Here is a 25,537-nt window from a genome sequence, read left to right as displayed (position 1 = left end):
AAGTTTCTTAACTAACCCTTCCCAAACTTCAGGAGTGTTTTTGGTTTGCTGCAGTTTTAATTTTCCGCTGCCTCGGTAAGGGTGCTCTAATGTCAGGCTCTATTTGCAATCAGAAACAGGTCTGGTTTTATTGAGATGACTCAGGGCACAGACCATCTTGTTTCTGATGCATTCAGTAGCAATACTGTGTCAAAACAGAATAGCACCTTGGTTTCCAAGCAGGGCCTGAAGGACAGCTATGAAGGCTGCAAAACCTATGGCACCTTTTAAGAGATTAAGAAAGCGTTTGATTAATTAAGGTAGACCAAACATATCCATGCACTGGTCAGCACCAGATCCTGAACATGAAAACAGTTTATATGGGTAACACACCGAATGATATTCCGAGGTAGGGCTTGCATACTGCACAATAGGATATTTCATTGCTGTAACAGCAATTCTGTAGTTGCCTGCCTTTATTCTGGCCCCAAGGACAAACAGCTATTGGATTTTATCTTCCAGGAGCTGGATGTTCAGCATGCCTACAACCAACACAGCCTTGCTGAGTTGAAAGAAGCAGTTTATGTCTGGGAAGCAAGGTAGGACCCAAAGGAAAGGGCAAGAAAAGGAAGGGCTGAACTCCTTATCTATCCTCTGGCTTGTAACTCAGCCCACAAAAAAAACAGGAAAGAAAACAAAAGTGATGCAAGATGGCATTCCAGAAAGTCACAAGTGACTGAAATACCAGTGGTCCATCCTTGCACGTGTCCCCTGGAAGCTAACACCCAATGCAAGCAGGCTGGAGAAGTCAGTCTCACTGCCAACTTACTGCTTCTATGATGGAAAAACAGACACAGAGGCCAGGTCCTCTCTGGAAATCACATTTCAGGAAGGCAGTTCATCAGATATCAAAGGAAAAATTAATACAATAAAGGACTGGTAAGGAAGGACAGTAATGGGGAAGGAAAGAGCAAGAGAGACAATTGCAGAAGGTCAGCTCCCCATCTTGATCCAGCAGGGAAATTCCTGGCTCCTGGATCATCCTTTGTTTGTCTGCCCTATTCACTAGAAAAACTCTCCCTGCATCACGTTAGTTGCCAGCTAGCAAATCTATCAGGCTTTGGATAACCCAGAGTCACTGGTTGGTTGGTTACCAGTGAAACCAGACTCACAAATAATACAAATCCAAAATGAGACCATGGAACAACCAAGGCCTCTGACTTCAAACGCACGGCATGGCATAGATGAAAAACAACTCCCCCACCCAAGCAAAGAAACATATCAGACAAACGGTATAAATTTTACCATATTTTCTGAATTTTTCCCTGAGAAATACATGGACATCCCCAGGCCCACAAGAGCTTTTACTTCCCCCACTAGAAGCATCATTCACAAAAAAAAACGCAAAGTAGATTGTGCCTATATTTGCAAAACATTTTAGGAGAGAATCGGTGACATGAATTTGTCACCAGCATGGTGCTGGTAGCAGTACCAAACCCAAAGGACACACGGTTAAAAAGGAAAGGAGGGGAAAAAAAAAAAAAAAAGAAAAAAAAAATCAAAACCACAGAGCAAATCTATAGGCAATTTGAAACATCACAGTTCCCTCCACCTGCAAGGAACACTCAGCCGAAGAAATGGGAGGCCCAGTGCCTCCGTTAGACCATAAAGCCTCCGATATACATTGAAGGGAAACTAATCTGGGGAGAAAGGATAACAGACCTATTGGTACAAAATAACTCTAATAACAAAATTCCCCATCTGTAGCTGAAGGAACCAGAGATTCGGGAAGCTGTTAGCAAAGCATATTGTTAGTTTCTGAGGCTAAACATGCGGCAGGTAAATGCCACCCCTAAAGCAGGCAGAAGTATATTTCAAACAACACCTTACCCTACTGATTTGCAGCTTCTCAGCTCCTGGCTTGAAGAGGTTCCATCGACGTCCACCGTTCCTGCAGTTCCCGCGCACCTTCAGAGTCTTTGAAGCCTGTTCGTTCTCAGCTGCCAGGATAAAATCCACAGGAAAAAAAAGGAATGACAAAAGATAAATGCTGTGCTTTAGCTCAGGCTGGGGGCGGAGGCTGTTCTTTTAAATGAAAGAAACAAAATTGTTTGCAAGAGACTCATTCAACCTCTTCTTTAGAAAAAGAGAGCAGAGAGTATATTTAGGTGCTTTATTCAGTGCTCTTGGGATACAAGAAAAATAGTGCAGCTTGGATACTACAAAAACGCAGGCACAAACTAAGAGCCGAGAGCCAAATTCAGAGGTGGTGTAAGCAGGTGGGGTCAGACAGGCTGGGTGTGAAGCCAGAATGCTCTCCCAGGAGCACCAAGCAGCACAAGAGCCTCATCTGCATGCACCAGTATTAAAAGTGCAATAGCTCCTTGGGTCATAACTGCTAACAGCACCTCTGCAGTTTGGACCTGCAGAAATCCCAGCTTTACAGTCGCTGTGGTCCATATGATGCAATGCCTTGAAAAAGAAACAGCTCCTTGAATTGATGCAGAAAACAAAAATGGAAAGCCCATAAAAGCTGTTTTTCAAAGAAACTGGGCTACTTCTCACCCCAAGCATATTTCAGGCCAATCCCTCACAGATGCAATTCCGATCTAGCTTTAAGAGAGCTATACCATTTACACCAAATCTCAGCCTGGCCTTACAGATGGTACATACCCAAGCACAAAACAGCTTGTAAAGAAGAGGCAAACGGTAGAGGATGGCTAGCAACTCACCTTTCAAAATTAAGCTCTGCTTTTCTAATCAACCCCAATTTTTAGCTGCCCATCCTATCCCCTCCTTTTTTGGAGCGAAGCTGCTATTCTGTGCGAGACAGGGGGGTTTCCCTCCTACATTTGGCAAGGTTAGATTTTAATCCCTTCCTCCATCAGACTCTTCACATCCCCTATCCGGGAGTGACAGCCACTGGGTGGAACGAAACGGAGCCCCACGGCTCCTGTCAGCAGGTGCATGTGGTCTGGGCAGAGCACGTACGTGTGCCTGTGTACGCACACACACACCCACGGGGATTCCCATCCCCTGGAGGCTTCTCATCCTGTTAATGAAGAAAAGCATCTACAGAAAACAGCTACGTTCTGATATTCTTCCCTGAAAGATGCACAAAGCCAATTTTATTTTGCCCGACGCACCCTGAACTCAGGCAGAGGTTTCAGACTGTGTCAGTCCTGAGGGGTTTGAAGCCAGATAACAAAGGGTAAATGGTCCCAGGGTTTGGGAGAGTGGAGATCCACACCCTCTTCTCTTGGGGTTCAGGTCACCTTTACTTTACAGGGGCAAAACAAACACACATTACACGCTCCCTGCCCCCAAATCAAATAGGTGGGGACTCCGCTCTGCCAGGGCGGCAGCACAGAGTGCAGCAGAGATGAGACCCTGCTGCAACCCTGGCACGGCTCGGTGGGCAGCAATCCTGATTTTCTTCCAGCGTTGCTGGGAGAGAGATTGCACTGAGACCTATTTCCTAAACGCGATGCTGACGCAGGCAGCCTGCTGTTATTTTTAGCAACACGCGTTTCACTTTCTAGACTCACAGAAAAATCAAGCTGCAGTGCGAGTGCCGATTATAGCAAGAGGCTGCTACCAGAGCTCCAGAGGCAATGTGCTGATATAGTAGCACTCGGGAGCGACGTGCAAACACAGTAATGCTCACATTGTGAGATGCGTGTGTTACTCCCCGTGTGCTAGAAACGTGTGCGTCCCAGCAGAAGAGCCATTAATTAAAGAGGCAGCCCCTTCGCCTTTTCTCTCCTAGTTCCTCTTAACCCTGATGTGCTGCCGCCATCCATTAACTGCTCAGATCCCCCGTGTGCTCCCAAGCGGTGCCAGCACAGTCTGGCAGCACTCCCGTACTTGCCCATTACTAAATCACAGGATTCTTGGTGTTAGCAGTATCCCTTCAGGAAATAATTTCCTCACTCTAATTACCAATCTTTTTTAATTAGAGGTTCAAAAAATGATGTCATCTATTCAACCATCTACCTGCCAACACAAGACCCTTCCAGCAAATACATTCTGTAGTGCTTTCTCTAGCATCGTTTTGAGCAGGACGAACACAGAAGATATCTAATCATAGTCTTTGGCTCACGAGATTCTCTTCTTGATGAGAAAGAGTACCCGAGCACAGGAGAAAAAAAAAAAACTCACTTCTTGCTGTGTTTCCAAACAAACATCAGACTTGAGTTGTGATCTCAGTATCCATCACCACTTGCCACCTCCAAATGGCAAACACTCACAACAGAGGCTGGTAAAAGGACAGAAAGCCAAGAGAAAACTACTAAATGCAAACTCTCACAGAAGTTGTTGAACAGCTTTTGCACCTTATGTGCCTATCTGTTCATCTTTTCATAACCAAATTATAGGGACTGTGTTCAGAGAGAAAATAGCCTCATTTCATAAATACACTGCATACAAAAAGATCTTATTAGCTAACAAGAAACTCCTCAGCACGAGGCTATCAGAGCTCCCTCACCTGGTTCCATGATTGTGACAAGCATGGATGCAAGACACATTTCTGACTTTTCAACCCACACTGCCTTTGGCTTGCTCTGCAGGATGAGTGAGACCAAAAACCAAAACTGGGAGAAAAACACTGCGAAGCTACTCACCACGTCTTCTGAGCAAGTGCTGCATGCGCCCTCCCACCTGGTCCAGCCCCATCGGGGTGCTCTGGGAGAGGGGTTCAGAGCGACATCTCTCCACAAGGACTTTGAAGGGTGGCGCTTGTGGGGATGGTTGAGAAGGATGAGACATTGGCTGGCAAGAAAAGGGTCAGAGAAGAATTTTACCAATATGTGTCAAACCTCAGACAAACCAATCAAAGAACGTACATAGAATTTTCAAGACAGTGCAACACACCTTAGACTTTCTCACTGCAATCTGCACCCACTGCGCTTTTTTTGACTAAAAGATCAAGACTTGCTGACTCTGGTGTTGGAGTGCCCCAGCTCATACCTTGAACACAGAAACTGATGTTTAAGTCCAACAACTTCCAGTGGCACGTAGCCTCCGAGGCACTTCTGAGATTCACACGTGATGAAGATGTCTGCTTTCTGTGCAGCTTTTTGTCTACTCTCACATTACTGAGTCCCAGCAGGAACACACAGAGGGAGTGAATTAGCTGGTGCTGAGGACCCAGTATTAGCTAAAACATTTTGGGTTGGCTTCACAATGTGCAGCACGAGCTGGCTGCTTTCTAAGGGACAGCAAACCTGACACCCCCATGCCACAGTGCCCAAAGTAAGGGACCAGGCCAGGACTGGAGATGGTGGCCAGGGTCAACTAGACTTCAGATCATTAGGCGCATTCATGGTGATGAAGCAGGTGAGTCGGCTTACAGATCAGGATCAGACAAAGCCCCATGATCCTTGGGCAGGTCCATGGTGGTGAGGCAGCTCCAAGGTCAAGCGAGGAACTCAAGCCCCAGGTTGGTGTTTAGCCCAGCAGGGCCCCTGGACCAGCAAAGGCACAGCTGTGGCTGAGCTGAAGACCAGCACTCCTCCCGTGTTGCTCAAAAAAAGGACTGAGCACCCCAGGACAGATCTTAAATAGGCTGCCAGGCCCATGGGTGTGGTGTGGAGGCCCCAGCTGAGACTGTTTAGAGTCGTTAAGAGTAATTAGTGCATTCAAAGCACATGTGGTAGACAACTGGGAGGTCTGCTTCAACGGGCGCTCCTGAACTGAACAAGAAGATACATCCTTTGGTTGGCCTACAGGAAACCGGAGATTCAATTTTTGGATTTTTTTGCCAGGTTACAGGTATCAGTCACCACTGGTCTCCACTTATGGCTATGCTCAAGAGACACGTGTGTGGGAAGTGGAAAATGGAACAAGAGGATTTTTCAGAAAGATCTCCAGCACTTGAAAGATATAGTCATGGAGAAGAGCAACAAGTTTGCAATGGTGAGGTTTAAGAGAACAGTCTGGTTATGTGTGTGCTCATCCAGCAGTGTAATAATAAGATCTGCCCATACTATTATAAAAATAAAAGTTATGAGTTCTTACAATAAAGCTGGGATACCCATCAAGAACAATTCCTGCAAAACTCAACAGTCTTTCTGATAATAAGATCCATGTAAAACTGAATTAAATTAGTAACAGGATGTCATTTTCCTCATTCCCAAAAACCTTAACAAAACACTCCCTTCCAGGTATTTCCAGAGGTCATATAAGGTCTTTTCCCACTCCATAAACAGAAGCCTACAGATGGTCTACAATGAGGACAGGAGGTGAAAAAAACATAACAGCATTGCTATTATTGCTGTGTTGCTGGAGTCAGCGAGGGGGTATAGAGCGCCTTCTGGGGTGGGGAGAATGGGCTCTTCATGTGTAGATGGACTTGAATCACTTTGAATAACTGCAAAAGAACATATCAGACCTGCAGACTGTCCTTCAAAAGCCGCATCTTACATCACTTAGCTGCTAACAAAGGTCTAACACAAATGCACTGGCCTCCTGCAACCCAGTATCTGCAAAATCAAGGCTTTTTAAAAGCACAGCTGCTTTTCCTTCAAGGTACTTCCTGCCCACTCTACGTCTTCTCCTGGTGGCTTCTGGTGTGACTGGGGAGATGTACCCAGCTGCTTGCAGATGGCCTGGCCATGCTCTGTACCAAATCCACCAAGGACCATCAACTCCAGACCATGCTTCAGCCCTTTGTGCTACCCTTATGAATTTTTCTAGGTCTTTTCCCAAAATACTGGGGTTTATCTTATTGTAGGACATAAAACACAGGTAATGCTCCCTGCTGATCAAAACAGGTCCAAAGTCCTGCTGCTGTTGCTAAAAGGTTAGCTCATAATCACATTGCCCAGCCTTTCTAATGCTTGCTCTTTACAGCATCACTGTTTGGTCCAGAACAGGGTCCCGAAGCACCCAGTGCACACCCCCACCCAGCTGGGCACGATGCACCAAAGGGGGCTGGTCTGCACCTCCCCCTGAGCATCCATCACAGGGGGCCACCAGCCACACACCCCTCTATGCCATTTTCTCTCTAACACGTGTAGCAACTACCACCACAACTGTGGTGGTTTTTCAGTTATTATAGTGCGCCTCATGTCCGGGAAGAGCACAAGTTACAGCCCTTGCCAGGTTTCAGATGGTCCAAATGCAAGGAGGAGAACACCACAGCACTTAAAAGAAAACTGGGACCTCGTTCTCTGAAAATGCCCAGGTACATTTTTAGCAAAACTAAACTAAATGTTTTTCCTGAATGATTCACAGAGGAAAGCAGAAAACATCACAGTAGTTTCTCTGGAAGCTGACTGATAATAACTGTTAACAAGACATGTCCTCTATATCAATAGTCTACAAAATTTTACTTCAAACACTAACATACTTGCAATTGATTGAAGTACCCGTAAAGTGGTCAGATATCCCAGTTATACCTTAACGTTTGGTAACATTAATCCAAATAATTATTTGGGGTTTATAGCTAACTGGAGAAAAACATCGGAGTTTCCCTCACTTTTGGTGACTCCAACTTTTATTATACTATTTCAGGCAAAAAAGATTCTGAAAAAGACAACTTGTGTAGCGATATGTTGCAGAATTTAATTTTCTTTTTTAAAACATCACAATTCAAACTCCTACTTTTTATTTTATTCCCTGTGATGTGTGACACCATGGAAGTCTTATGTATAACCTTAAAGGCAAGAAATCAGCAGAATAATCCGTTTACAAAGGCCAGGAGAGGAAAACAGGAGGTGCTCCTCTCTTGGAGGCTTCTAGCCTCAATTAGAGACAGATTTGTCATACTTCCACAGCCCTGCTAATAACTGGGTGCTTCATATAGTTTAGCGTATCTGTCCTCAAGACTCTGGCAGCCTGTTTTCACTCATGTGCTATTACCTTTATTTACAGGTGAAGAACAAAGTGGACAGGCTATACTTACCCCAAAGGCACAGCAAGAGTCTATGGATGAATTAAGGCTTGATCTCCCTTTCCCTGCTCCCAGCACCATGTCCAGTGACTCAGTATGCTTCTCTTGACTGGATAACAGCTGGGAGGAAGTAAAAGCCAAAGAAAACCTTCCACCCAAAGAACTTTTGGAGACATAGTCCCTTTAGCATATAGGCCAGCAATGCCCAGAGGTCCCCATTCATGTCGCTACTCTGATGGCACCAAGGATGGCAGGAGGTGGCCTGTTGTAACTTTGACACTGGGAACTAGATGAAGGCAAGACCCAACAAGTATTTCAAGAAAACGTGTGGAAATCTGAATTGCCCATGTGTTCAGTGGCTGGTTATATAGACATGTAATGCCTATCAGCTTTGCAAACTCAACCTGCTTTTCCCTGACAATGCTAAAAATATGTTTCCTAAAAAAAACCCTACCCCACTATACATAGAACTAAATATAGGCTTTAATTCAAGATTTTGCTAGCACCTCATGGTTATTAAAAATACAAAAATCTGAACAGCTTGGAGATAGGCTCTAGAGGTTTTGTCTCCTCTAAAAATGATTGTCAGACATAACCATATTAAAAGCCATAAATACACAGAATCTTTATTCTGCAACTAAATCATACATCGCTACAGAAAGAAGTATAGTGCTCTTTTGGCAATGGCAGGATTTAGAAAGTAAAGTACCATTTCTTAATTTGGAAGGACTATGAAGTCTTTTGCAAGCACAACTACCAGCAGCAGGCTGACACACAACCCAGTTCACTGCCAATAACCAGGAGATGAAGAGAGCTCTGAAGATCAACTCTCAGAAATACCCATTTCCTGGTTAGTGTCATCCAACAGAGTGGGGAATGAAAAGACAAATCGACTCAGCAGTCCCATTTCTGCAGCTGCTCCCAGGATGTTCTGTAGCTGAGACACAAATAATCTCAAGCTAAAGGTCACTATGAGAACTTGTTGCACATCACTTGCAATTTCTCATCAAATACAGAAAAAGAAAGTTGCTGTATCCTCCTCTCAGGAAAATGCACCTGCAGCTGCTGCACTAAGGTAAAACTCCAAACCTGTGGGAGGATCTGAGATATGCCCCAGCTATCAGATAGCAAATCTGCAAACGCATCCTCTGGCATGCGCACACTCAGGCAAATCAGTAATCCTGTGCTTCCAGTTAGACCCACCGCACAGGGAGAGGCTCCGATTTTCCCACACAGAGCAACACAGTGTGCAGCTATTGCACAGAAATCACAAAACCCAGCAACGTCATGACAGCACTGAGCCTGCACCATCAGGATGGGCCACTCACAGTGTAACCACACTCCGAACACATTGATGGCACCTAAGTACAGGACTCTGAGGAACAAACTCCATGGCTGCTCAAGAGAAACATCTGCAACCATCTGCTGTGATGCCAAGAAGCGAGTTTGGTCAGACAGCACCTTACAGGGCTCTGAAACCAAACTGGCTGGGAAACCTGGGGCATCCCGGGCTGGCCTGACACCTCATCCTACGGGACAGACACCTTTTGCCCAGGTTGACAAGCCTGTGGTAATCTAATTTTCACACTTCTGGCAATCATCATTCCCCCAGAAAATGGCATCGCAAAACCAACTGGTGCCTATGTGCAGTCGCAACAGCCAGCAGCAAGCTGCAGTCTGTAAACCTTTTGGAGATAAAATTCAAAATCCTAAGGAAAAAGATAAGGTTTTCCCTTCCATGAAAATAAATCCTTATTTCACAAATAAGCCAGCAGAGGGCACAGAAAGACTGCAGGGAAAACCCTCTGCTCCTTCACTGCAAGAGTGACACAAGCCTAAACGCTCTGCAGTGCCCAGTCCCTGTGCATGCCTCTGAGACAAGCAGGGCGGATCTTTCTGCCAGAAATAAGCCTAAATCAAGGTTCTGGGTCCTAAAAACTCTAACCTGATGCCTGAAATACAAAGTCAGATGCATATTTTGCAACTTTTTCTTATGTCAATCCCAAAGGAGGTATGAAATCCCCTCCCAGACCCTGTCCAAGGACACATCAGGTGGTTTGAAATCCCAATGGAAAAGCCGGAATCGCAAAGTAGTCAATGCGGTGTCACAGCTTCCTTCCACCTAAGCATCATTTCAAGTAACTGGAAGTGGTCGAATACAACTTCTGGGGTTTATGCCTGACTCCCTGCAGCAGCATTCTCCCTGTTGGGATGCTTTGGTGTTTTTAGAGATGGGATAAGGAAAATTCACTTCAGTGAGGCCATGGAAAATGGAATAATTTAGAGTTTACAACTGTCCAAACTTGAGCAAAACCTCCATGTCATCTTTCAGTTTATTTCTCATCTCTATCTCTCAAAATAAGGCACCTTCACTCCAGGGTTGCAGCTGTGTGAATGGTGAAATCAGCAATTCATTTCCCATTGACAATCTATTTTGACCTTTACTGTTCTTTCAGTTCTTCAAAATGTTTTTCTCTTCACTGTTTCACAAGTTCCCAGAACAAATGAGAATTTGGGATGGGGTCTGAAAGCAACTAGGCAGGGGGGTAGTTTGAGAAGTAAGTGGTTTTCTACCTTTCCACAGCCGGTCTTCTTATTAAATGCTGCTGCACTATTTCCTTTACAGCATTAAGATCAAATCCTATCGACGTGTTACTTGACTATAACATCACTCAGCTCCTGCCCAAAGACATTAAAATTTTAAAAAGCAAGACTAGGAAAGCAAGGAACAGGGACATTAATTGCAGGAGAGTACTGCTACAGATTTGCTGTATTGCTAGGACCAACACGCAGGTCTCCTAAATCCCACTCCAGCATCCTTTGTGCTACACCAGCCTCAGCCTCTGAGATCTCCTAACGGGTTCGTGCAGGGAGCCTCAGTGAGAACCAGCACTTTTATGCTTTTTGTGGGACAGTGTGTAGGTTGTTTTGAAAATACTTGCTTGAGCTATTTCTGCTCTACACTGCTAGCACATTTTAAGACTGCCAGAGCACTTGCTTACAGCAGCTGACCAAGCCAAGCCACCCCATCCTAGCAGCACCTTCTCCCTGCTTGTGGTTCAACGTTTCACTTGAAATAGAAAATCCTTCAGTTAATGCAGAGCAGCCCAGAGTGGAGGCAGGAGGGCCAACAACTGTCCTGGGGAACAGGTGCCAGCAAAGAGCTGGATTTAGCCCTAAAACAATAAGAGACTGGAGTTTGCTGCTACTGTCACAGACTCAAGCTGAAGTTATTCCTCTTACATGTTTATTTTTGGTAAAACGTTTCCGAGTGCCACTCCCTGATGAGAGACAGGCAAGCAAATCCCTCTGGTATCTCAGGTCATTTGTTCCTGGAGCTGCTGGTGGACTCCCTAGGCCCGTTCCTGCCCAAGAGTGTCCCTCCTTTAGCCTCACTCTTGACTGCTCTGGCTCTGACGCTGCTGCCAGATCACGGTGCATTTCTAAATCTCTAATCTGAGTTTCTGGGATGCAGACGTGTTTACAAGCCAGGGTAGGCTGTACGCTTTTCCCTTCCATCCCGCCGCTCCTTCTGCCCAGCGAGGCAGCAGGCCGCCTGTGAAGCCGGAAGCCACGGCAGCCCGGAGGTCGTACTGCTATCGCCACACTCGACGGGAACTCGGGGGAGGTTTCCTGTCCAGTTATCTCAAGCACCATATTTAAGTTTCTTGGTAATGTTTGTAAGCTGCAACAGCTGAGCTGGGGCTTACTGTAACTCCTGTTCACACAGCTGACCTGGGAAATGGCTCAGATTTTGCCCTAAGAGGTCTGCGATTAGGCATGCAGCCATTGCCCTCAGCTAACAGAGATGTGGCTGCTCTGGGAAAGGAGTGCCAGTATTTTCCTCTGCTCCACTCAATCCTTTCATGCCTCTGTTATCTTGCTCCTGCCCAGAGTACTTTCAGCTTTGTCCCTGTGAAGGGATATCAAACCACAGCCCTCATTCAAGCTCCTCCTAAGAACACTTCTCCCAGAGACCACAAGAAGTGACTAACCACTATTCACCCTACTTCATAAGTGCCTGGAATTACACAGCAAGTTGTCTTTATTTTTTTGTATTACACAAAACGGAGCAGAAAAACAAATCCAGGAATAACTAACAATGGTATTGCTCATTTTAGCTGGGAGTCAGAAGTTCAGATTTTTCTCCCCCGGCATTTCTAATCCACTGCCAATTTTCAAACACTTCCCCTCTTGGCTCAGAAGTTAGTCACCCTTTTCCAACAGGGAACGATGTCATCACCTCTGTAACATCTCTGGTCTCTCCAAGCCCAAAAGGAAAGGAGAAAGTCTCTTCACAAATTGATCCAATTTCCCTACCTGGCATCTTAAAAAAGAAAAAAAACCTCATCCTTTCAGCCTCAGCTAATCAGCAGGGATCCAAACCAAAACAGCCGGGCTTCACATTGGGTCCTACTATGGTTTGTCCACAAACTTGTACTAATTCCACAACTGGCACGAAGCGCCATGAGCCTGGCACAGCTGATACAACTGCTACTGCTCACAGATTTCTGCTCCACACACAGAGATGCATGTGCAGGTGCTACAGCAACGGGTTGAGAGTTAAATGGGGGAGTCTATTGGCTCCAGGAGGCCTTTTCTCATCCTGCATGTGTGATCCCCTTATCCATGGGACTGAGGTTTCCTAGCATTAAGCTGGACAAGACAGACTTGTAATACCCAGAACCTAGTCCAAAATGCAAGGTCCATTTAATGTTTTGATAATTTTAAGGGCTTTGAAAGACTTGCTTATAACAAACAGGAATGCACTGCCATAATTAGAGTCACCGCCATGGCCCACCTTTCACTTAGGGCTGGGTATTTAACCATCCCAAAAGGCCATGTCATTTTGTGTAGAGACGGATGCAAGTCAGCTCAGCTCTTACCAGAGCCCCACTCAGCGTGCAGTCGCATTAGGAAGGCATTTTGCCCACATTATCCACCCAGCCTCTTATCAAGGCTTTCTGGTACAGGCTCAGCACCAAACTATTGAGGCCACACAACTTCTGACAGGTTTGGAGCAGGGAGAGAGCTCATTGAGATCTGCCAGAGAAATGATCTAATGAGCTCTACGAGATATTTTGTTTTATTTTTCCATTCTTGCACTGTGCTCCAAGGGTCTGACTGGTATTCTAGATGCTGTGTTGTAACCAGCATCACCTAATAAAAACAGACTATCACTACCCCTACTATTTTTTTTTAGGTAAGAAAACATAAGGGTCATAGTGCAATTGCTGAATGCCATCTGTCCACAGCACACTTCAAAACTCTAAATTTGTCAAAAGCATTCTTCTTACAAATTTCTACTTTAAATGAACCAAATGCAGAGAGGTAAAAAAAATTAAAGGTAGTGACTAGAAACACATAAAACTTCTGCTACAGCCCTTTTCTAGAAGCACTGATACAAACAAATGGCCAAAGGAGGAGCAGCTCTGGAGGTTTACACTAATAGCTCAGGGATATGCCAGTTACCTGACTCCTTTTAGACTGATATAAAATCTGTGTCTACTGCCATCATTCATGTGATAGAGTACTTAACTGAAATTCCCAGTGAGTGATATAAAAAAGCTTTCACGTGCAAACCAACTTCATAAAATGTGTAACAGTATGGACTTATTGATAACATTGTAGTAAAAGTTACTCATACCTTTCCGTTTTTGAGCCGTCCGGAGGAGACAATTCTAGAGACATGCACTTGGAATGGATGGCACTCATCGTTACAGTTAAACTCTTCCCCTCTGTCCATTATCTCTACAGAGTTTTGTTCTACAAATGAAGTGGTTCCGTGCTTTTTAACACGGCAACCAGTCTGCTCTAAAATTTGTCCTTTAACTGTTGCACATTTTAAAAAAGTCACTACAGAAATGTCAACATCAGCAACTGGAGAACAGCGCAGGTCTGCAGCATCCAAATTATTCAGGGGAAGATCTTGAGAACATGGCAGGTCCCTGTCCATGACCTGTGTCTTCTCCAGAGTACTGCCAGTGTCTTGAATCTCTTTTGTCAGGGTCATCTGTGGGAGGTGGATCAGAGCCTCAGTCACTGCACAAAAGTCACCAGCTGCAGCTGGAGAACAGCCCAAGTCCACAGCATCAAGATTATTCACAGGAAGATCTTGAGAACACAGCAGGTCCCTACCCACGACCTGTGTCTTCTCCAGAGTACTGCCCAAGTCCTGAATCCTCAGCTCACCTCTAGACAAGTCTTGCAAAAACAGCTCAGGATTTCTCAAGTCCTGCATATCCAGTTCTGTCTTTGAAAGCTCCTGAGCCACTGCTGGAGATGGATCCATGTCTTTAGCAACCACTGGAGCACAAACCATGTCCTCGGTATCAAGTTTAGTCAGGGATGTCTGTGGAAGGTGGATCAGAGCCTCAGTCACTGCACAAAAGTCACCAGCTGCAGCTGAAGGACAGCTCAGGTCCGCAGCACCTAGATTATTCACAGGAAGACCTTGAGAATGTGGCAGGTCCCTGTTCATGACCCGTGTCTTCTCCAGAGTTCTGCCTGACTCCTGAATCCCCAGCTCACCTCCAGACAAGTCTTGCAAAGACAGCTCAGGATTTCTCAAGTCCTGCATATCCAGTTCTGTCTTTGAAAGCTCCTGAGCCACTGCTGGAGATGGATCCATGTCTTTAGCAACCACTGGAGCACAAACCATGTCCTCGGTATCAAGTTTAGTCAGGGATGTCTGTGGAAGGTGGATCAGAGCCTCAGTCACTGCAGAAGAGTCACCAGCTGCAGCTGAAGGACAGCCCAGGTCCACAGTATCCAGATTAGTCACAGGAAGACCTTGAGAACGTGGCAGGTCCCTGTCCATGACCTGTGTCTTCTCCAGAGTACTGTCTGAGTCCTGATTCTGTTTACTCAGAGTTGTCAGATCCTCAGAGAGGTCCTTAGTATTTAGCTCAGTGAAAGAGTCATCTGCGAGCTCTGGCACGTGGGAGATGGATGGTTCTGTCCCAAAAGGAGAAAGTGATGTTTTATTAAATCTATCATTCTCACTGTCCAGGGCAGAGGAACCAATGTCTTGTGATACTTCTGTGGTTTTGCAATGCTGCATGGGCTCCTTCCCCACCAAACTCTCAAAGCTCAAATTGTCCCATGTGCCTGAATCTGGGGACTGCAGACATGCTCCCACTGTGCAGAAGGCCCTTGCGCTCTCGTTCTCAATAACCAAGCCCTCTTTGTGGGGGGTAACATCTTGCCTCCAGCTTCGGAAACTCCGCTGAGGCCTTTTCTCATCAGGTGAAAATGCCCTTGAGGAGCCTCGCAGTCTCCGAGCTGCCTCGGCCACACTGGTGAAGAACCTCACAACACCCCCAAAGTGAGTGGCTTTGGTTGCACTGTTTGATTTTTTCCGCTGGCTGAGATTCTCCTCACATCTCGTATCAAAGTCAAAATAAGGAGTAGGATGATCAGTTATATTTTCTAAGTTCTGGAAATTGGTTTCAGCCCTTTGATCTGGAAGCTTTGAATTATCTTTGTTAGTTAATGAAATTCCTTTCAGATAGCTCCAAACATCAGAGCTTCTTCCTCTTCTGCTCTCCTGGGGGAGCACAGCACACCTCCTTTGATTGTCCCCTTCTGTAATTGCAGGACTCTTAAAGTTTTCAAAATTCAAAGACTCACTCTTTCTAGCTGGTATTCTATGGCAGTTACTATCATTATCTTCACTGTGTAATCTGACAGTAATATCCCTGAGACATTTACTTTCATTGGCATCAATTTCAGGAATGCTGATATTCAGCTCTATGTCTTCAAAAGAAGAATCCAAATCATCAATGTAGCCTGCATACGAGTGGCGGGAGGGCCTCCGACTGTCACCCAATTTCTTAACCCTGTAGACAGCTCTTTGCCCGCTGGCATGATGGTCCTCCTCAGGGTCACACGCAACCTGGACTCCAGATGCTCTCAAATCCACATTCTTAGGCATCCTGGAGGTTCTTCCCTTTTTTAATGGCCTTACCCTGTCCATGAAGGATGGTTTTTTTAATTCTGAGACCTCAGAGGTAACTCCTAGTAGGATCATGGACTGGGGTCTTCCTTTATTCGTAGAGAGTCCTTTCCTTCGTCTAACAAAATTCCAGATCCGGTTGCCCTTGGTCATCTTCTTATACCGGGGTGCCTCCTCCCGTTCATTCGGGATTGCATCACTGGAGGTGCAGTGCTCAGCACCACAATACTCCAATACGTCAGTACTCCCTTCTTCCATGTTTGCTTGGAAAATTCTGTTTGCATATCCATTTGGAGCTATCACAGGACCAGTATGCTGGCAGCCTTCTATAACTTCCATCGCCTTAACTCACAAGCTGGTATCAGGGTTCACAGATGCATTGTCTTCAGATTGTTTTCTTCACAAGACTTAAGGAAAAAAGAACAAAGGAATGCAATTAGGAGCAGAAAGGTTTTTTTAGAAGACACATTAAAAGCATCACAGGTCAAATTTAAAGCATCACTGGTCAAATCTTATCCCAGTGGCAGTGGTGGTTTTGCCACTGATTTCAGTGAGGCTGAAATTTTGCTCCCAAACTGTATAAATTTTAAAGCAACTTAAATCTGATTTAAATGACAAGATTTAGTGATGGCAAATAAACTTCCTGCATTAATAAAGTTACCACAAAGTATATGCAAAATACCATAAATCACATCTTTGTTTTGCAAATCATTGGGAGTCTAAACACGTTAGAGTACATGACAAAGAAAGAAAGAGGAAATTACAGTAAAGCATCCCTGTGCATGTCACCGTCATCTTCACCAGCCCCCATCTGCCAGAAACCGGTAATGCACTCCCAATGAGTTCAGTCTCTTCGGGCAGGCATTGAAAGAAAAGTCAGGATGAGCCTTTTGCTAGAACTAATTCAATTCTGAAATACTACAACATCAGAAAACACATGGAATATCCAAGCCAGGTTTTTCCTACTATAGCTATGGCACCAGCATGGGAATCCCTCTCTGGAACTGGACTGCTAAATGAAAGCTGCTTGGCCACCACTCAATGCTACACAAAACACATATGTCCCCCTCAAATGAGTTCCACCCTAAGTGAGCAGAATTAATCAAGTACCCCATATGCAACAGCAACAGAAATTGCTCTAAACCCTTTGTGGGAATACATGTGAACTCCTGCTCGTACAGATCCTAAAGCTTCCCTTCCACTGGTAAGGCGGCCCTGGGTTTGCCGTCTACCCTTGCGACATGCAGAACTACATGCCAGGCTCTAAACAGGGTTAAATTCCCTCAATTCCCAATCCTACTCTCAGGAGAAAGAAGGAATCAGGAGTAGGAACAAGAAGGGGTTCAGCCCCAGAGACACGGGTTTGACAATGGGAAAACTCTCCATTTCCCCCCAGGCAGCGGGAGAACAGGCAGTCACCCTGCAGCACTCTGACACAAAGGCACAAAGCTCACTCCTGCTCTCGTTCATTTTACTCTTGCTGCTCTATGAACAGTCCCCATACCCCAGCACCTAAAAAAAAAACATTACACTCACTATTTCTATTAAAACAAAGGTTATTCATGCAGCAGCTACTGCCCTGGACACCACATAGACAAGGAAAGGCTCCCTCTTGTTTTCAGTCAAAAAAGCCTCTGTTTCTACCTTGTCACCACATCTATCTTCAAGTGACAACCGGTGAGACCTCCACAGATGGCAGAGGCACCAAGGAACCAGAGCACAGCAAAGTGAGGTCAAAAACTTTAACAGAAACAACTGCTGTCCTGCTTTTTTATGAAGAGTCATCTGGCTTTCGCTACAGCCATGACATAGGGGCAGTGCCAAGCATTTTTGGCACCAACAGTACTTAGGGTAGCAAAAATGAATGTCTGCTACTGTGGTGGTTTGACCGTGGCCAGCTGCCAGGTGTCCACCCCACCGTGCCATCGCTCCCCCTCCCCAAACAGGACAGGGGGAAGAAAAGTAAGGTGAAAGAGCTCATGGGTTGATATAAAGATACGGAGATCCCTTACCAGTTACTGTCACAGGCAAAACAGACTCCACTTGGGCAAAAACGATTTGATTTATTGCCAATTAAAATTGACACCTTACCCCTACCCACCCCCTTTTTCCCCGTGGCTCAGCTTTCCTCCTCCACTCCTGACGGCTCTACCTCCACTCCGGAGAGGCACAGGGGAATGGGGAACTGGGAGAGGTACAGTCAGGACCAACAGTTCTCTCCGCCGCTCCCTCCTCCTCATGTTTTTCCTGTGCTCCTCCATGGGGCCTCCACAGGCCACGGGTCCTCTCCGGGAACATCCCCCTGCTCCAGCATCTCCTCCCCTGCGTCTTCACTGTCCTCCGGGTTCGCCGTCCTCTTTCTCACTACCCTCCCTCGCTCCCCTCTGGCATTGTTCGCCCTTTCTTAAACATATTTTCCAGAGAGGTGCTGCCGACGGGCTCCGCTCCGGGCGGTGGGGCGGCCGCTGTGGAACCATGGCCTCGCCTCTCCTCACAGCGGCCCCCGCAGCCGACACCTCGCCAAACACACCCCACACGGTTCCGCCGCCTGCCCGCACAGCGATTACCCGCCACACACGACGCCTCATGCTGCTTCGGCCATCTATTTACTCAGCCCACTGCCCTTTGTACTCGCCATGACGGAGATTTTAAAAGTCAACCTCCTTCCGCAGGCCAAGGCCCATTTTGGGGCCTCAGCGCCGCCTGCCACCATTTAAACCCTGGAGCACAAATTCACAGAGGGGCTGTGTTGCCCTGGGTCCAGACAGAGACCACGGAAAGCTTTTGTTCCCCCAAAAAACCCCACGGGTTTAGTAGGACTGATTTTCCATCTGGTGCTCGAGGAGACCAGCTCCTCAATGCCTAGGCTGTCGCTCCGGGTCTGAGACTTATTCACAGACATCCCTGCTGCAATTTAAAGAGGAACATATTTGAATGGATTTGAAGGAGTGAAAAAAAAAAAAAAAAAAAAGGAGCATTTGAGTAGTTTCAAGTTGTGCAGCCAACTGGCAGCAAAAGACAAAAATCACAAAAGGTCCCTATTTTTTTGTTTTCCCTTTCCAGTTTTATGTTTTATTGTTTTTGGCTGGGTGGATCCTACATGAGGAAAGACGATTCAAAGGGAACAGGCTTGTCTGCAAAGTCTTTGGAGGGATGCTAGCACAGAGGAGAAGGAGGCTGTTTCTTATGTGCTGAGCAAAAGACAGCCCATAACAGGAGACAGATCCTGTGCAGCCCTCCCTGGAGAAGCAAGACAACCCAGAAATGCAGGGCGCAAGGGTGGCTTTAAAATTAAATAAATATATATATATTTATTTTTTTTTAAAGCAGCTTTAAACCAGACATAAATTAGAATCAACACCACAATGCCATGGTGGCTCCTCTCCACCTTCCCTTCCACCCCAGCCTCACTTGAACCTCTCCTAATCTTTGAAACCATCATCACTGCTTTGACAAATGTCTCCTTGAGGGATAAATGGAATAGCAGGACACAGGCATGGTGTTCAAAAGGCCTTTTGAGTGGCTGCTAGCAAATATTCAGTGTGAGAAAAGCACCTTGTTGTTGTCTAATTCACACCAATTAAGCCTGCAGGACTGCACATGCTGAAATCACTGGCTAACCTTGGCAGAAGCCAACTCACAGCAGCACAGCTTTGTTAGTGCCCACGGTCCCAGCACTGTCACCTGAACCAGATCCAGCCTGAGGACTGCCATTGCCTCACCCAGACCAAAGCCTCTCAGCACCGAGGCAAATTCTCTGCATTTGAACAAATTTCATCCAGCTTCGCTCCGTCTTCCGTGACCGGGTGCCAAAATCTCTTACACTCAGTCAACTGATACAGTCACCAAAATTAGCGTCCGCCACTGTGCAGAGACACAGCAGCAGCATGCTTGTGGACAACCTATACTTTAAATAAGCCAGAGAAAAGGTGGCTTTATCAACCAAACCACACAGGGTCAGGGGCATTAAGGCCCATAATGACAAAATAAGATTTGAGAACAGAGAAGAGCGGCCATGAGAGTATGTGACGAACCATTATTCATCTTTCTGGGGTGCAGGAGAAGGAGGCTTTGAAGAAACACGTTGGACATATTTTTGAGAACACCTATTGACCAGAAAACTACAACAGATAGTCAACCACCTTTTTATTATTCTTCTCCTTGGGCTGCTGGCACAGTCCCAGATGTCAAGTCATAGCAAGTTAGCACCTAGCAGCTAAACTGCAACTACCATATCTGTGTTCAGGACTTTAGCCACAGAAAGCATGAGGTAATGCTTCTACCTTACACCTCTTCCACTACCCTCTGAATTACCTCGAGCCCTAAGAGGGTGGCTCAGCCAGGTGGCTGTGCCTGGTGTGTTTGATCTGCAAAACACACAACATCTCACCTAGCGAGGAAAATGGTTTCATAAAACCACAGCTATCAATCAAACACTGAAAACTTCCCCAATTTACAGGAGCTACACAGGTCCCTATCCTGCCCTCTGCACAAGACTCTGTTGTTCTCACCAGGCAAGCAGTAGCCCTTCATTCTGAAAATTCATCTTCCTTTTCCAGGTCACTGAGGTGGACAAATAAGTTAGGATTGCACAAAATCCCAATCAAAAGGCACCAGGCGTGTTACACAAACATCTGTATCTATGGCCATGATTCCCCCTCCACATTCTTTCCATTTTTTTTTTTTTTTGCATATCCAACACTTCAAGAAAGAACTAGGCACTTCGTATCTCATTCATGATTGCATAACATTTCCTTGGCAACAAGGCTTTTCTACATGATACAGGTGGGAGTAATAGCAATTTTGCTCCTTTTAAGTGTGATTTAGCAGACGGATACAAGAGCAGAAATAACATCATGGGCCCAGGTAACACCCACTGAAATTAGCAGTTCACATAGACTTAAAGGACACGGAGTCAGACCCAAGAAATCAGGGCTGGCAAAAGCCCCCATTCTGGGACTGATGCTTTTCTTGGGCAACCTCGTTTTTCTGTGCTGGCTCTGAGTAAATTCACAGGAGTTATGTACAACCATAGCAAAATATGGGTGTCCACATGCCTATCAAAAGCAAAAGGGTAGTGAGACCAGCTAGCTAGGAAGCATCAGTTAGGAAAGGTCTGATCCAGGTTGAGATGAACTTCCTCAAGAGATCCCAATGATGGAAAGATACTGCTCATTTAACACTGCACAGTTCAGGCTGTTTGCAAGGCTGGCAGCACACAATTCCCGACATGTACTTCAGATCAGTACAGTTTCTGAGCAACTAGCAGAAGTTTGAGTTTGGTTTAGTTTGTTTTTTTTTTTTTTTTTTTCTTTTAATATTTAGTTCTGTAAAGCTGCCCCCTACCTATAAAAAACACCAAAAATGCTGGACAGTTGGGACCTCTGCAGGAAAGGGGACCTACAATGGTGTTTCAGGCTTTAATATTTTGGAAGGACTCTCATCTATGTGAACATTAAAATTCAACTGAACCACAACCCCTCAGAGGAAAATATAAGGGAACACAGCAGATGTTTTGGGAAACATCTTTGCAGAAGATTAATTTCATCTGCACTCAGACTCAGCAGGTGACTGTAAATCCAAGCTTGTGCTGCGCTGCCTTGGCATCAGACCTCTGAGCAGGACGCAATTTCATTTAGCAGAGCAGACTGACAAGGGAGTGCTCGAGCCTCCACCCAGGCAGGCAGCAGGGTCGGGGAGATGCTGTGTCCCTACCCAGCACCAGCCGCTCCTGTCACTGTAGCTGAAGGTTTGCTTGCCTGCCCTCGCATCAAGAGGAGCATTTAGGGGTGTGAGCACAGCTAGAATGGGAAACAACCAAAACAGAATCATAGAACCACAGACAGGTTTGGGTGGGAAGGGACCTTAAAGCCCCCCCAGTGCCCCACCCTGCCCCGGGCAGGGCCCCCTTCCCCCAGCCCAGGGTGCTCCCAGCCCCGTCCAACCTGGCCTGGAACCCTTCCAGGGAGGGGGCAGCCACAGCTGCTCTGGGCACCCTGGGCCAGCGCCTCACCCCCCGCACAGGGAACAATTTCTACCTTACATCTCATCTAAGTCTTCCCTCTTTCAGTTTAAAACCATCACCCCTCATCCTATCCCCACCCCCTGACCCAGAGTCCCTCCCCACCTCTCCTGCCCCCCCTTTAAGCCCTGGGAGGCCGCTCGAAGGTCCCCCCGGAGCCTTCTCTCCTCCAGGCTGAACCCCCCCAACTCTCTCAGCCCGGCCTCCCAGGGGAGCTTCTCCAGCCCCCCCAGCATCTCCGTGGCCTCCTCTGGCCCCGCTCGAGCAGCTCCGTGTCCTTCTGCTGTTGGGGGCCCCCGAGCTGGCCCCAGCACTGCAGGGGGGTCTCCCCAGAGCAGAGGGGGAGAATCCCCTCCCTGGCCCTGCTGCCCCCCCTGCTCTGGCTGCAGCCCAGGGCACGGGGGGGTTCTGGGCTGCGAGCACGCAGTGCTGGCTCACAGTCATTTTCCCCCCACCAACCCCCCCAGCCCCTCTCCTTGGGGCTGCTCTCCAGCCGCTCCTCAAGGGCCCAGCCTGGGTTTGTGCTGGGGATCGCCCCGACCCACGGGCAGGACCTTGCCCTTGGCCTTGCTGAACCCCAGGAGGTTTGCCCGGCCCCCCCTCTCCAGCCTGCCCAGGTCCCTCGGGATACCATCCCTGCCCTCAGCGTGTCACCCACCACACAGCTCGGGGTCGTGGGTGAATCTGCTGAGGGTGCCCTCGATCCCACTGTCCGTGTCACCAACAAAGATGTTTAACAGTGCCAGCCCCAACCCTGACCCCTGAGGAACAGCACTTGCCACTGCTCTCCACTTAGACACTGAGCCGCTGACCACAACTCTGAATACGACCATTCAGCTAATTCCTTATCCACCGAGCGGTTCATCCATGAAATCCACATCTCTCCAATTCAGAGACAAGGATGTCATGTGGGACAGTGTCAAATGCTTTGCACAAGTCCATGTAGGTGACATCACCTGCTCTTCACTTATTCACCGATGCTATAACCCCGTTGTAGAAGGCCACCAAATTTGTCAGGTGTGATTTGCCCTTAGTGAAGCCATGCTGGCTGTCTCAAATCACCTTAATTCCCACATGCCCTCGCACAGTTTCCAGGAGGATCTGCTCGATGATCTTGCCAGGTACAGAAGTGAGACTGACTGGCCTGTAGTTCTCCAGGTCTTCTGTTTTTTTTCCTTTTTAAAAATAGGGGTTATGTTTCCCATTTTCCACTCAGCGGGAATTTCACCAATCTGCCATGACTTCTCAAATACGATGGATAGTGGCTTAGCCACTTCATCCTCCAGTTCCCTCAGGACTCACGGATGCCTCTCATCAGGTCCCATGAACTTGTGCACCTTCAGGTTCCTTAGATAGTCTCAAACCTGATCTTCTCCCACAGCAGGTGCTTCTTCATTCTCCCAGTCCCTGCCTTTGCCTTTTGCGACTTGGGTGGTGTGGCTAGAGCCCTTGTCGATGACAAGTGAGGCAAAAAAGTGTCTGAGTACCTCAGCCTTCTCCATATCCTGGATAACCAGGTTTCTCATTTCCTTCAAGAGAGTGCCCACATTTTCCCTAATCTTCCTTTTATCACCAATGTACCTACAGAAGCTTTTACTGTTGCCCTTGACATCCCTGGCCGGATTTAATTCTATCAGGGCTTTGGCCTTCCTGACCTGATCCCTGGATGCTTGGACAGTTTCTCTGTAGTCCCCCCAGGCTCCCTCTCCTTGTTTCCAGCCTCTTCAGGTTTCATTTTTGTGCTTGAGCTTGTCCAGAAGCTCCTTGTTCTTCTATACAGCCTCCCAAGTGTTTTTACCTGACTTCCTCTTTGTCAGGATGCATCATTCCTGAGCTTGGAGGAGGCAACCCTTGAATAGGAACCAGATTTCTTGGGCCCCTCTTCCCTCCAAAGCTTTATCCCGTGCTCCTCTGCCAAGCAGATCCCTGAAGAGGCCAATGTCTGCTCTCCTGAAGTCCACGGTAGTGAATTTGCTGTTCTCCCTCCTCGCTGCCCTAAGGATCTTGAACTCCACTATTTCATGACCCCCTCAGCCAAGAAGATACACTGACTTTGGTTTTCACCCAAAGAGCCATAGGAACACACAAGCCACATGGCAGGAGGAAAGGGCTTGGATGGGCAGAACTACCTCCTTCCCAGTGTACTAGTGGCTGGGATGGAGTTCATTTTCTTCATAGCGGCTTGTATAGTGTAGTATTTTTGATTTGTGACCAAAACCGTGCTGATAACACACTAATGTTTTAGCCATTGCTGAAGAGAGCTTGCACACTGTCAAAGCCGCCTTCTGTTTCTCACTCTGCCCCCTCGTGAATAAATTGGGGGGTGTGCAACATGGTGGGAAGGGACACAGCCAGGCGGATGACCTGAACTAACCAAAGAGATGCACATGCCATAGAATGTCATGCTCAGCAATAAAAAGGGAAAAGAGAGATTTCTAGAGAGGTTAGCTATCTTTTGCTCAGGAATTGGCTGGGCATCTGTCTACCCATGGGAGGTGGTAAGGGATTGCCTTTGCATTGCTTGTTTTGTTTTCTTTCCCTCTTCTTCCGCTTCTCCTTTGTTTATTAAACAATTTTTAGCCCAACCCACAATTTTTCTTGCTTTTATCTTCCCTTCCTCTTCCCCCATCCCCTTGGGGGCTGGGGAGGGCAGGACAGTGAGCAAGCAGCCGTGTGGTGCTTAGCAGCCTACCAGGGTTAACCCACAACCTATTTGGCACCCACCGTGGGGTTGAAGATAATAACAGATGTGATTGGTGTGTGCTAGATCAGACGTCTAGCTGTTATACCTGTTTAATTATTTGATTGGCTGCTGTGGATCACGACGTTGGCATATTTACTTTGGGAGCTGACATACGCATTTCCTCATGGGTTGCAATGCTGTACAGTTTTTTGTTGTACAATAAACTCCAAGAATTGTTAACGATCATTTTCAATTTTTGCTGTTTGCTGTGTTGTCTATCACCTTGTTTTGCTTTGCCTAGGAGAGCTATGCTAAAAGCACTGGCCTTGAGCCTAATCTAATATTTGGGTCCTACCTTGCTGCTGTCGTAATACTCTGAAAACCATCTTCTGGAGAAAATTAGCAATTACCCTCTTTTCTCCCGAGACACACTTTGTGGAGAGACGAAAGAATGGCACCTAACCCTTCCTCTCCTCCAGGACAGGTCTTTATAGCCTTGTTATAACAGCCGTTCAGCTCCTTGAATGTCCTTGTATAATCAGACTGTTTGTACCGGTGCATGTTATGAGCCTAATTTTGATTATCGTTTGTAAGATTAAACAACTAATTGGGAATGCCACATGGGAACATGCTCTGAGGCATTCGATCTCTGGGTGGACATCCCAGTAGATGCACTTAAGATAACACCGGTGTTCCCACTAGCCAACAAAAGGAAACCCAGGCATCCCTAGGCATTGTGAGATTCTGGAGAATGCATACAGCCAACCTGTAAATCCCCTCTGTCAAGTGACCCAAAAGAAGAACTATTCTGACAGGGGCCCCGAGGAGCAATAAGACTTTGAAGAGGTCAAAGAGGAAATTGGTGGTGCGGTAGCCTTTGGGGCAGTCCAGACAGGATCACATGTGAGAAATGTGCTCTTCACCGAAGAGCCTCTGGCAGAAAGCAACTGGAGGGACCCGAGGTGGACCTCTAAGGTTTTGGAGCCGGGGGTATAGAGGGTC

At 46.7% G+C, this 25,537-nt stretch overlaps 1 protein-coding gene across 2 annotated transcripts in view; it reads right to left on the bottom strand.

The window, feature by feature from the left end:
- Window positions 1–25,537, bottom strand: part of ARHGEF9 (Cdc42 guanine nucleotide exchange factor 9) — a 222,706-nt gene that overhangs the window by 177,869 nt on the left and 19,300 nt on the right. The window contains exons 2-4 of one of the 2 annotated variants that reach the window (XM_042807102.1): window positions 13,521–16,237; window positions 4,602–4,749; window positions 1,870–1,979 (exon numbers count right to left, since the gene is read on the bottom strand). In XM_042807102.1, coding sequence (XP_042663036.1) covers window positions 1,870–1,979; window positions 4,602–4,749; window positions 13,521–16,169 — 2,907 coding nt within the window. In that variant the 5' untranslated portion in view covers window positions 16,170–16,237. Of the gene's footprint in view, window positions 1–1,869; window positions 1,980–4,601; window positions 4,750–13,520; window positions 16,238–25,537 lie in introns of those variants that run through there. The other variant, XM_032983449.2, reaches the window with a different exon arrangement.

This window comes from Tyto alba, unplaced genomic scaffold (genome assembly GCF_018691265.1).
Source record: "Tyto alba isolate M040663 unplaced genomic scaffold, T.alba_DEE_v4.0 Super-Scaffold_5, whole genome shotgun sequence".
NCBI classification, from domain to species: Eukaryota; Metazoa; Chordata; class Aves; order Strigiformes; family Tytonidae; genus Tyto; species Tyto alba.
Note: the sequence above shows the minus strand (reverse complement) of the source record. Positions and strands in the feature narration are given on the sequence as shown.